This window comes from Monodelphis domestica, chromosome 1 (genome assembly GCF_027887165.1).
Source record: "Monodelphis domestica isolate mMonDom1 chromosome 1, mMonDom1.pri, whole genome shotgun sequence".
In the NCBI taxonomy this organism is placed as follows: domain Eukaryota; kingdom Metazoa; phylum Chordata; class Mammalia; order Didelphimorphia; family Didelphidae; genus Monodelphis; species Monodelphis domestica.
Window position 1 is genome coordinate 226,929,559 of NC_077227.1, and position 13,414 is coordinate 226,942,972.

General features: G+C 35.3%; 1 protein-coding gene across 28 annotated transcripts in view; it reads left to right on the forward strand.

Moving 5' to 3' along the window:
- The window catches only part of UNC79 (unc-79 homolog, NALCN channel complex subunit), a 338,162-nt gene that overhangs the window by 198,478 nt on the left and 126,270 nt on the right, over positions 1 to 13,414 (forward strand). For 21 of the 28 annotated variants that reach the window (XM_056810500.1, XM_056810495.1, XM_056810498.1 and 18 more), the window contains 4 exons: positions 863 to 1,064; positions 1,749 to 1,928; positions 3,533 to 3,598; positions 12,400 to 12,686. In XM_056810500.1, coding sequence (XP_056666478.1) covers positions 863 to 1,064; positions 1,749 to 1,928; positions 3,533 to 3,598; positions 12,400 to 12,686 — 735 coding nt within the window. The remainder of the gene's footprint in view (positions 1 to 862; positions 1,065 to 1,748; positions 1,929 to 3,532; positions 3,599 to 12,399; positions 12,687 to 13,414) is intronic. The other 7 variants (XM_056810475.1, XM_056810493.1, XM_056810483.1 and 4 more) reach the window with 1 other exon arrangement.

The window sequence follows — 13,414 nt, forward strand, 5'->3', positions numbered from 1 at the left end:
ATGTGAGCTTGTATTAATATTATTGTTGTTATGGTGAATTAAAGACTAGAAAATTAAACAGGATTAATTGGTTGGAGAATTAATTGATTAATAAATTAATCTACTGAGTGGGATGTAAAATTTGTAGTAATTTACTTTTATTCAAATTTCTGTGATTCAAATATTGAACATAATTGATGTAGGTATGTAATATCTATGGAGAGAGCAACTCAGAAGTAAAATGACCTCTCCTTGTAAAGCAACATCAATGCCACACACTCAGTACATACTTTATCAGAATCAGAGCCCAAATTAGATTTGGACAAGTTTCTTACCTGAATTATTTCCTTATAAAATTTTGGAAAATTATTTTCAATTTGAAACCTCATTTTCATTTAATCAGAAGATTCATGCCTGAGAATAAGAAAGCTGCCTTCTTTGGAGAGTAGCTGACATAGTGGAATAAGCTCTGGACTTGAGAATTGGGAGCTCTGGGTTCAAGGCCTGGCCCTGCCAGCAACTCACCATGTGACTTCAAGGACTTCACTTAGTTTCACTGAATCCTGTTTGAAATACATGATTGTAAGATCCTTCCTCCTTCTGTTATTTGAATGTAGTGGAAAGAGCATGAGACTTGAAGTCAGGAGTTTGTTTGAATCCTAGCTATGAGCTAGCTGTGTGATCATAGGCAAGTCGCTTCTTTTCTCTAACTCCGCTGTCTCCATCTGCAAAATGGGGAGAATAACACTGGCACCACTTACCTCATGAAGAACAAATGAGGTATAGGGAAGATAAAATATTTTGTAAACCATAAAATATTATTATACCTGGATGTTGTCTAAAAATGTTCATATCTGTTATTTTTTCTTTTATTCTCCAACAGGGTCTATGTCTATGCCTTGACTTCCAGTTTGATACAGTTGTTAAAGATAGACCCACAATTCTTAGCAAGCTTTTACTCCTACATTTTCTAAAGCAAGACATACCTGCATTGAGCTGGGAATTTTTTGTTAATAGATTTGAGACCCTTTCCTTGGAGGCTCAGCTGCATTTGGATTGCAACAAAGAGTTTCCTTTTCCAACAAGTAAGTATAGCAGAGAAATGAAACCTTAAGGGGGGCTGCAATTCATATTTTTGAACAGGCCAGAATGAGCAGAGGTCCTTTTGCATGTAGTTTTACCTCTTGTTATGGAGGGGGTGTTAAGTTTTTCTTGTCTTCTTGGTTCTAATGATACCCTAGTGCCCTCATTAAAAAATGACCTTCACTCATTTGCTGGTACTCTTGCCCTCTAGTGCCCCAAGTTATTTAATTTTGTGCCTGCATCTTTCATATTGTTTATTCATTGTGCTTAGATCCAAATTTTGACCTTTGAGTTAATGAGTTGTGCATGGGCAAATTTATATGATGTGCTATCATCCCATTAATCAATTGTTACATATTTACAAATAATTTATTGGGGTGATTTACATGAATAATAATCTGATGCACGTTTGGGAGCACCGGCTTATGTTTTTGTACATTTATTTATATTTCCCTGCTGAATTAAAAAAATTTGATATTTTGGTCTTATGGCCTAAAGATAAAATGCATAGGCCAGACATGAATGCCACCCCCTCACCTCAGCTCATCAGAGAAATGTGCATCCCACATGATAAATTTTTTTTTCAAGTAATCACACAACATATATACATTGATCTTGCGTGAAGATTCTTTTACACAATGGCACAGACTGAGGAAAATGATAACTTTTTAATTCTATTTGCAAAGCGATCACTGCTGTAAGGACCAATGTTGCTAACCTCAGTGATGCAGCATTGTGGAAGATCAAGAGAGCTCGTTTTGCAAGGAATCGCCAGAAAAGTGTGCGTTCCCTGAGAGACAGCGTGAAAGGGCCCGTGGAATCAAAGAGGGCACTATCCCTTCCTGAAACTCTAACCTCCAAAATTCGTTGAGTATCTTCTCGCATCCTATTGATAAAGCCTGTGTAATGTCTTTTCTGAGGCTTACTTGTTGTGTTTTTAACGTTCATAGAAAGTGAGTTGCTTCTTTGGTCAACTGAGCTGTTTTTAGCAGGCTTGGCTTTCAGGTTCCCTAAAAGATCAACCCAAATGTGTAAAAGTTATTCTAACCAGTTCTGGGCTGCCTTGGTTATGTCACTGTGACAAAATGCTAATAGAAGCAGTTAATGGGAGGGAGAGTTCTTAAACAAAAGAGGCCATGGTTTTTCCTGGCCATTCTTAACCCACAGAGATGCAAATGTTAAACTAGGATTCCAGGCTTTGAGTTTTCAGTTTTCAGTAAAGTAAATATAAGAATTACTTTATTGATAATCAGCATGTTTATTAAACCTGCGATACCAGAACTGGGAATGAATAAAGTGTTATAAATGAGTTTTAGAACATATTTTGTTTTTTTTCCCCCTGCTTCCTGATTAGAAGCATCCAGCAAAACCCCAAACCACTTACCAAATCAAATCATTGTCATAATTGCTCCTTTGAAGGGAAATAAGGTTGAGAGGAAAGTAGCCCTACATTTTAAAATCCATCTAGCTATATTTATCTCCTTTTTCAAAAGTCATTCGTTGTAGTTCTTTGCTTTAGAAAAAGTAGAAAGAAGTCAGAATTTTCTGTATTCTAATGAATGAGAAAAACATTAAGAAGCAGAAATGGCTCCTGCATGAGAAATGTATAAAAGCCACATCCCACACATCCCATAAAAGAATGCATATGCTTTGCTATATTGCTATTTAATTTGTTAATTATCTAGCCCTATCTTATCCCCAAATAATCACAGTGAAATCAATGAAACACCTCCATATTACACATTTTGGATCCTATCATAAGCTGAGAGGTTTAATTTGACATTGGCATTCATTAGTAGACAGCTTTTTATAACATGGTCATTTTAACCATAATTATGTTTTAATTTTTGTTTTCCCTTTACATCTTGGTTTTATGATTTTATGATAAGCTATGAAAAATATGGCACTTCTTCCATTGGGAGAGTCCACAGAGTTCCTTAGGATGATAAATAAATCTTCTCCAGGGCAAGGATGAGGTGCAAAGAGAAATGAAGGGGCCAGCCTAGTATTTTCAGTAGAAGCAAAGTAACTTGAGAAAAAGCCCCAGGGATGCTAGACCTTATAATGAGTTCAGGTGAAATTGATTTGGATCCTATAAACTAGCAGCTGGGATTATTGATCTCATTTCATTTCTCTCTAACAACTTTAAAAAAAAAGCAATTTCACAGCATTGCAGACTAGCTCCAGTGTGCCCCTCCCCCACCAGTTATTTTCTTGTGTAATAATACTCAGGACAATTGGTAATGAAGCTAGAAGCCACATTTCTTGTTCTTGTGAAGCTCAGAGATACCATTATAATAGCCTGCATAATAGTCTGATGTACAAACACCTCCTACCTATTGTTAATGATGACTAGGAAGAATGAAATTGTCCTTATTGTCCAATGTAGCTTTTTAAAACATTGAGTATATTTTCTAGGCTCAAGATGTCTTTAATGCTTATTTAAATAGAGTTGTTGTTGATTTTTAAGCTGTGAGGTTGACCAGGCATGAGCAGTCTGCTCCAGCTCTCGGTGGGACACCTGAACAAACGCCAGGTGGGTACTTTGGACATTGAAGGGCTATATAAACATATTGGGCACATTTTGGCTCAGGTTGACAAGGTAAAGGGTGTGATGTTTTTAACTGGGCCAAGAATGATTGTGGGATTGCTAAGCCCCAAGGATTCTTACCTCAGGGATTCAGATACCTGGGCTCTTGAGGTCAGAATAGTTACATTTCAAAGGTAGCAGGTATCCAGTGATTTTTGGTCCAGTAAGGAACATCATGTTATTAACCTTGTGCATTTTCCCCCCAAAGAGCCATTCTATGACTATATATGCATATGTACATATACATTTTACATACATTAAGTACATATGTGATATAGCTCTGCTCTAGGAAAATATACATTTCATTTACATTTTTAAAAGATCTGCACATTTGAACCACCTTCACTATCACCTAGTCAGCCATTGACCCATTCCTAATCCCGTGAAAGTTTCTCAGTTGTCATTTCTGTCTCTTGAAGAAAGGAAGAATTCTTTTGAATGATTAGTATTGAAAGACTAAGGGATCATATCAGTGTGATACCATCTGCCATCTGACAAGTCATGGTATATCCCACTATATTGGGAAATATCCTGAGGGTTAAAGGGACACTGGCAAGTCAATTCCATGCTGAAGGTTGTGCACTGAATGTTACCTTCCTGAATGCTTGTGGAACTTACTGAAAATTGTGATGACTCCAGGTACCTGCTGAATTCACTGTAGCTCCCAGTTAATGAATACTGATAAAAAAAAAATTGTTGAGCGACCCTTGTAGAATCAAGACCATAGGATGTGGAGCTGTAGTGGGAATGCATATAATTTAGTTCAATCCCCTCATTTTACAAATGAAGACACAGCTCCAGAGGAGCTAAGTCACTTGGTCAAGGTCCCACAGGTCAGGATCAAGCCGTAGGCCTTGTATCCATTATCTTCTAGAAAGATCAGAAGATTGAAAAAAATGCCTGTGTGAACTGCACTGGTAACTTGAAGGCTCATAGAGAACTTTCTTTGTAACATGTGGTAATGTTGGTGATGTCAGTATCTTTTTATAGAGGATAAAATTTGAAGCTAAGACAGGTTGAGTGACTTGCTCATAATTGTACAATTAGGAAGTATCAGAGTCAGGATATGAAGGCCAATTTTCTCTAGCTGCTCCAGAGCCCTTTCTCCTTATGCCATGTCACCTTACCTTTCTACATGTGACCCTTGTGGAAGGATCCATAAGTTTTGGACCCAGTGAGGAAGCGAAAGAAAACCATATATGGTGTCTATATATATGAGAAATATACACCAGAGTGCATTTTCTATTTTTTAAATACATGATTAAAAACTATGTTATTTTAAAGAAAGTCTTTAATAGAGTGTATAATATATTATTGTAGTAATAGCATTATATTTTGTTTTATATTCTTTTGTGATTAAATGGAATTAAAAAACCAAATACTTAAAGATAAAGGGAGTTTTAGAGGTCATCTGGTCAGATTTATCTCATTTTACCAAGAGGAAGTTGAGACCCAGAGAGATGATACGATTTGCTCAGTTTCACACCAATAAGTAGTAGAGACAAGATTGAATATACCCACTACTTTTCCACTGTACCACAACACTCTGCTTATTCATTAGAACATGGAATACAATAACTGATCTTTCACTTAGGCCCTGTGGAAGGATTCTCCCTCTTCAGTGTGTTGCTTATTTTACATTTATACTTTGTTTTTTTTTAAACCCTTACCTGCTGTCTTAGAATCAATTGGTTCTAAGGCTTAAGAGTGGTAAGGGCTAGGCATTGGGGGTTAAGTGACTTGCCCAGGATCATATAGCTAGAAAGTGTCTGAGGCCAGATTTTATCCCAGGAACTCCCATCTCTAGGGCTGGCTCTCAATCCACTGAGGCACCCAACTGCCCCCTACACTTGTTCTATCTTAAGGTTTAACTGAAGACCTAATTTGTTTTTAACAATGCCTACTTTGACACCCAAACAAAACTGGAAGTGTTCTAGAGGTCTCTGGGATATGCCCAATCCCTTAAATTTTTGGATACTGAGGAAAGCATCCAAGAATACAATAACCCTCCAAAGATGATCACATAGAAATAGACAGGTTATCAGATCATTCACAATGACAGTAGGAAGTTGGAACTTTTGGAAGACATATTCTTGAGGTGCCATATGATAATGAAGCTTGTTGAGACACTAGAAAAATGGATCTGCATAAAAAACCATTTCTTAGTATTTTTCATACATCATTATTACTTGCTAGAATTAGCTACTTAAAACAAGAAGTAGAAGATTTATTAAGACAATCGTAAGTTATATGAGATAGTTTTAAATAATAATTGTAATGAAGCCATAGTTCTTGTTGCAGTTTTAACTTTTCTGTTTTGTTTTATTTTCCCCTCTACTGTAATCAGCAGTTCCTTGGGTGCCTTTTTTGTTGATTCTGACTGAAATAAAGTGGGTTCCTTTAAATTATGTAGTAAATACTTTATTTTAATTGCTGCTAAGCTGAGTATTTTGGTAGTGTGCATACAACAATTAATGTGCCAGGTTTTGAACTTGATGTCTTATCTATAGGAAATGGTAGGAGTACTGTGGCTCATATAAATCATGCCATATGCTTCCAAAGGCAGTATGGTCTCCAAAGACAGTTAAGGATTATGTGTGTTGTTACATAGTTAATTTAAGAGCCAGCATGATACCATGGAATGAATGTTTGATTTTAGTCAGAGATCCTCAGTTCAAATCCTAGTACTGTTTCTACCTGTATGACCTTAGGTCATATAGATTTTCTGGGCCTTGGTTTCCCTAGGTCCTTGCCAGCTCAAGGCGGAGGATGTTTATAATTTATAACCTTTAGGGATCGAATTAGAGTCAACTGCTGAGGAAAATTTCTGTTTGAGAAGCCCTGTATGAATATTATTCTATGTTCATTTCTAAAATGTTCTATATGTAAACCCTGTCTTTACTAATTTACTGATTGTTAAATAGAAATTTTTCACAAGAGTCTTGACTCATATCTTAGGACTATGTTTATATGTGTATTGAAGATGGATATTGAAGCATTAACCTGTTCTCAAAGGATGTGTTATTTGGTCATTTTAGGGTTATATAAAGTTGCCTTGAACAACAGTCCACATTCACTATAATGTATTCATAGAAGATTGCATCATGGGCCTCTTTATTTGTTCCTCTAGCCTCAGGGACAATGAATGTCATCTTCTTTCTCCAAAGGTCAACAAAATATAGAAATCCTTTTTTTCACTCTAGAAGATTGTTTCTGTATTCTTGAATATCTGCTCTGCCATCTTTGACTAAAAGACTAGATCATGCTTCCTAAGAGACTCAAATCCATTCCTTTCCTTCATAGGAAGTTGTGGTTCTGAAACATTGTACAAGAACTTCCCTATTATGTGAGTGAGACAGGTCCATGCCTGCTTTTTCTATATGCTTCTGCAGGATCTCTCTCATTTCCTAGGTTACTGCTATCTCATATTGAGAAGGTCCATTCTCTTATCTCCAGTATCTAATCTATGCTCAGGAAGTGGTAGTATAACTTCCATGTTCTTCTGCCTCTAGTTAACTATTAGCCTTTCCCCTCATATATAGCACATTTGCCCTGCTGCATTGTGGTTTGTTCTGTATCGATGGAAAAGTGAAAAGGAGTTCAGCAAAGGGTTGAGCATATTTTAATCACCCTCCATTATCAGCCTTCACAAGTGGGTGCCTTCTACAAGAGTTCATCTTGTTGTGTCCCAGCTGACATATGAATGCTTTTATCTTGGGGACAATGCTGACTATTGAAAAACCATCAGAAGTTTTCTTTGTCTTCTTTAGAGGCAATATGCATGCTCATGTCTTACCCAAAAGGTGCCTTCTTGACCCCAGACAAAATCTCATACCCTACAAAATTTGTCAAAAAGATTGAGGCCTTCCATACTAAACTCCCTTATATTGTTTTTTTTTTAAAAGCACATTAATATACATTATTTTATTTAATTATCTCAAAGTTGTATTCTGGGCAGGATAAGATAGTATTTTTTTTTAGTATGATGCAAGGACACACGGAAAATTAGTAACAGGCCTAGGAGCAGAACCTAGGACCTCTGCCCAGGATGAAGATCGAAAATATTGGTTCCTACATGTTACTACCCATTGGAAGTTTTGAGTATTTATTTTAACAGAGGTATACTTGACATATGAAAGTAAATTTCTATGTTCCAGCAAAAGTAGAATTTTTTAGGATGAAAAAATATGCACATTAAAAATAACTGTGTTAGTTGGCAACTAGGTGGTTCAGTAGATTGAGAGCCAGACCTAGAGATAGGAAATCCTGGATTCAAATTTGATCTCAGATATTTCCTTGCTGTGTGACCCTGGGCAAATCACTTAATCCCCATTGCCTATCCCTTACCATTCTTTTGCTTTGGAACCGATATACAGTTTTGATTCTAAGATGGAAGGTAAGGGTTTAAAAAAAATCATGCCCCTCACCCAGCATATCAGCCTGTAATGAGCATTCTTATAGGAGAAATAAAATTACATTGGCTATAGACCCATAGTTCTCTTACATTTGTGTCTGCAGCAAAGCCATTTTTTTTTTGTGCAATATGTCAGCCATATAGCACCCAATTATGTAGGATTAGAGTTACTGAAAGAGTATAATATCATTTATAAAGGAACTTAAGTGCGTTGGCTCATGCAGCAGACTCCTAGGCTTTCTATTTATATGATGTTGATTAAGTCAGTTAATGCCTTTGAAGCTTGGCTCCTGTCTGTAAAATGGGAATCATTATTCCTTGTTGTGCCTCCCCAGTTGTGAGGAACAAATGAGCTTTGCTTTGTGAAGTGCTTTGCAAGCTTGTAAAAAATATTGACCTCTTGATATTGTTTTCCACCAAAAGATGAGACCTGAGATGTCTCTGTGAATTGGTCATATTTTGTATATCCAGGCCATTCTTGGTCTTAAGTAAACCTGCTAAATATTATATTTCTGAGACTCAGCCAATTGCATTATCACATAGATCATGATCGCCATAATAATAACCCTTAACACTCATATTTCACCACCTATTCAAGCCTCAAAACAGTCTCGTATGTAGGCAGAGAATTATTAGCCTCCTAATTGAACAATTGAGAAAACTGAGGTTCAGAGGAGAAGGAAGCAACTTGCCTAAGATCTCTTGGTAAACAAGCTGTCAGAGCCATTATTTGAATTCAGGACTTGTGACCCCAGCTCCATTGATTGTCTTAGTATATTAGAATTACAGAGTGTTTGTTAGAGATAGGAGAGACTTTAGAATTCATCTGATCCAATCACTAATTTTACAAAAGAGGAAACTAAATCCCTGTGAGGTAAAATAACTTGTATTAGGTCACAAAGTCAGTTGATGGCCCAGCTAGCATTTGACCTTAGGTGTTAAAGATTCAAGTCTATTCCTTCCTTTATGAGATTTTTGCCTTTCGGTTTTAATATGATGTCCTAGAATACTATATTTATTATGTAATAAGTGCTTTATTTTCATTTTTAGATCTTGGATCACATATTTTGTTAAAAAAAGATGTTATCAGGTGAAATAAACACACTTATCTTTTATTCAGATAGAAATGTTATTTATATAAGTAATCATTGAAAATTTGAGATACCTAGATGGAGTAGTAGGTAGAACTTGGGGCCTAAAGTTAAGAAGACAAAAAGATTTGTTATAAATGTTCTTGTACATATAAGTTCTTTTCCTTTTCCTTTAATCTCTTTGGAGTATAGACCTAGTAGTGGTATTTCTGGGCCAAAGAGTATGCATAGTTTTATAGCCTTTTGGGTATAGTTCCAAATTATACTCCAGAAGAGTCAGACTGGTTCACAACTCCACTAATAGTGCAATTAGTATCTCAATTTTTCCACATTCCCTCTAGCATTCTTCATTTTGCTTTTCTGTCATGTTAGCTGATCTGATAAGAATGAGGTAGTGTCTTGGAGTTGCATTTTTCTAATGAGTAGTGATTTAGAACTTTTTTTCATGTGACTACTGGAGCTTTGATATCTTCCTTTGAACTCCTTATTCACATCCTTTGACCACCTATCATTTAAGGAATGGCTCTTATTTTTATAAATTTGGCTTCATTTCTATATATTTGAGCAATGTGACCTTTATCAGAGAAACTTGCTATACATTTTTCTCCTAGTTTTCTATTTTACTTTTAATTTTGGCTGCATTAGTTTTAGCTGAATGTAATTTAAAGCTATAAGATATTGTGAGTCAATCTTTTTAATCAACAATTATTTATTAAGCATCTACTTTGTGCCTAGAACCTTGCTAAACACTGTGGATGCCAGCACCTTAAATGAAAAGGACCCTACATTCTAATGGGAAAGACAAGAACATATATATATATGTGTGTATATATATATGTATATATATATACATGCATTCATATATATGCATATATTTATAAAACTGGATTTATGACAGTTTTCTAAACAGCTGAAAATTTTGTATATTTTAATTTGAGTTGCCAGTTGGGTGTTTTTGGTTCTTTTTGTGATACAGCAGAGCATATATTTGAACAAGAATGAAGAACCTGAATATAGGAAATAAGCCTCACTCTAGCTTCTAACAAAATCCAAACCTCAGTTCCCATAATGTTAGAATTTGAATAGACTTTAGAAATGACTTGGCTCATTTGGTTCAGTTTCTTTCTTATTTTATATATGAGAAAACTGTGGCCTAGAGAAGAAAAGTGACTCATTAAGGAACAATTAGCAAGTTAGAAGTGCAACTTGAAATAAAAGTTCTTTGCTTCTATTTGGGATTCATTGTATCGTAGCAGCTTTTCATAGGGAGCAGATGATTAGAGGACCCAATATTAATTTGGGCTTTGAAAATGAGAAGGAAAACCCGAATCAATAAGGAAAGTCAATTTGAGTTATGTATAATTTTTTCTTTTGTTTTTAAATAAACTGATTTAAAGCAGATAAAATTATTTGTTTTAGGAGAAGCTAAATGTTAAGGACTTTTCCACCATTCCATTTGGTGAACATTCAGCCTAACTTCATGCTATGTTTCCTTATTTTTGAATAGTTCACATTTTCCCTCTTTGTATGCTGCCCTTTTAACCTATAGAACTGAATCTTTATTATTAGTTTTAGAGAATAAAGACTGTATATAGTTGGTATTAGAATTATTCAACTAATTCATCACACTATAATGTATTTTCTTTGAGAGCTATCAAAAAGAAATTCCATTAGAGGTTTAATTTTTCTCTGTGAATATTAATGGAATTTAGCCATTTTATATATTATAAAATATTTACATGAATGTCATATTGTTTGATCTTCACAATAATCCTGTGACATAGACAGAATGAATATTTTCATTCCCATTTTATAAATGAGGAAACTCAGGTTTAGACTTTCCCAAAGTCATTTAAATAGTATGTATCTTGGAACCAGGACTTGGAAACAGGTCTGACTCCAAATTCAGTGCTTTTCCCCCCTATGCCAGAATCACAGAATGTTAGCCTTCTGGAAGAAATTTTTAGAGTCATCTGATTTGATTCCTTATTTTACAGATGAAAAAATAGAGGCACTGAGAGACAAAGTGATTTTAAGTTACATAGCCAGTAAGTGGACAAGCTGGAATTTGGACCCATGTCTTCTGACTCAAACTCTTGTATTTTTATTACTCTATATATAATGTCCCCCAATCAACTTATTCTGTTGAATAAAAATAGATGGAATGAAGCTACCCTATCACTTATAGAAAATATAGAATTAGGATCAAAGATTTAGAGCTGGAAGGGATCATTGAGAGATAGGGTCTAGTTATGTCAATTTATGGATAAGTAAATCAAAGTTGAGAGGTTAAGTTACTTGCTTAATAAGTAACACAATAACTGCTTTAGGTGCAATAACAACTCAAGTCTTCCTGACTACACGTCCAGTGCTCTACCCACTGTACCATTATCCATCAAAATTATAAAGAAATAGATTTATGTTTAATATAAGGGGAAACTTCCCAACAATTAGATTGCACAAAAATAGAATGGGTTGCTTTGGGAAGTAGTGGATTCCCCCACCAGAGAAATAGTGACTCATTTATTCATAAGTGATTTGGCTTATGTGACCTCTGAAGTTCTTTTCAACTCTGTAAAACTTCCATTTTAATAAAACAATCCAGCTATTCAATAATTTTAGCTAAAGGATATCCTCCGTAGTCCCTTTTTCCTCCTTGGATTTTTTTGGTGGGGGTATTTTTGTTGCTGTTCTTACACATTAAATGTAGATCAGGAGTTTTTAACCTTTTTTATACCATGGCAGTCTAGTGAAACTATGGACCCCTATTTTGGAACAATATATTCATTCATAAAGCAAAATACATACAGCAAAAAGGAAATGAATTATATTTAAATATAGTTATCAAAATATTTTTAAAAGGTCTTCAGATTCCAGATTAAGGACCCTTGTTTTACTTTTCTTGTTACATTGAGTATAGAATTTCATAAAGTGATACACCTTTTAAAAACTGAACAAAGGTATTCATTAAATGTTTGGTTTGCTTATGATATATAATCTCATTCCCAACCATGGTATCCTATTTTTCACCATTGCCATGTTATTACAAAATTGATTTGCTGTGTTATTTGAAGGATAGAAGGGTCTACCCCTCCCTAGCTAATGCTTTGCTTACTTGGGCACAGTATGTCTTTATGTTTCTTGTTGAGAACTGAAATTTAAAAATATCATGGAAGTGATCTAAGTCAGATGTCATGAAAACTTGCTGCAGATCTAACTAATATCATTTCTCATACTGACAGGGCAACAGTCTCCTGAGAATGATAATACAATAAAGGACCTACTCCCTGAGGATGCTGGGATTGACCATCAGACAGTCCACCAGCTGATTACAGTTTTAATGAAGTTTATGGCTAAAGATGAGAGTAGTGCTGAGTCAGACATCAGTAGTGCTAAGGCATTTAACACAGTCAAACGACACTTATATGTTTTACTTGGTTATGACCAGCAAGAAGGATGCTTTATGATAGCCCCTCAAAAAATGCGCCTCTCAACTTGTTTCAATGCATTTATTGCTGGAATTGCACAAGTAAGTATGACTTTCATTCTCAGTAGACTATCTCAGTTAGGTAAGCCATGTACTGGAATTAGTCTACTTCTTTCTAATGTGACATAAGCAGACTCTAGATGTGCAAAGAATTATTGGTTAAATAACAATACTAGTCATTCAACAGAAAATTTTAAATATGAAGTATGTGTGAGACATTGTGTGCATGTCAGGATAGATAAAAAGTTAAGATAAGGGGGAAGTTAGGTGACTCAATGGATAGAGGACCAGGCCAGAACAAGAGGTTCTGGGATCAAATGTGACCTCAGGTGCTTCTTAGCTCTGTGACCCTGGGTAAGTTATTTAACCCCAGTTGTTTTGTCCTTATCCCTCTTCTGCCTTGGGACTGATATTTAGTATGGGTTTTAAGATGGAAAGTAAGAGTTAAAAAAAAACAAGTTTTTTTAAGACATGGCCTCTGTATTCATAGTCTAGGGGTAAGATAATACAAACACATCACACTACAAGATAGCATAGATGAGTTGTAAAACACTATGCTATGTGCAATCTGAAAGGGAAGATTGCCACTGATAGGAAGAACTGGGCTGATATTATGAAGGAGATGTCATTCAAGCTAGGCTTTAATAGATTACAATTTACCAGGAAAAAAGGAAAGGGAAGAATTGACAAACATATTCTGGGGGAAAAGCATGGAGGTTGGAAAAGAGAAGTTCACATTTATATAGCATTTTGTAGTTTTAAAAAATTAC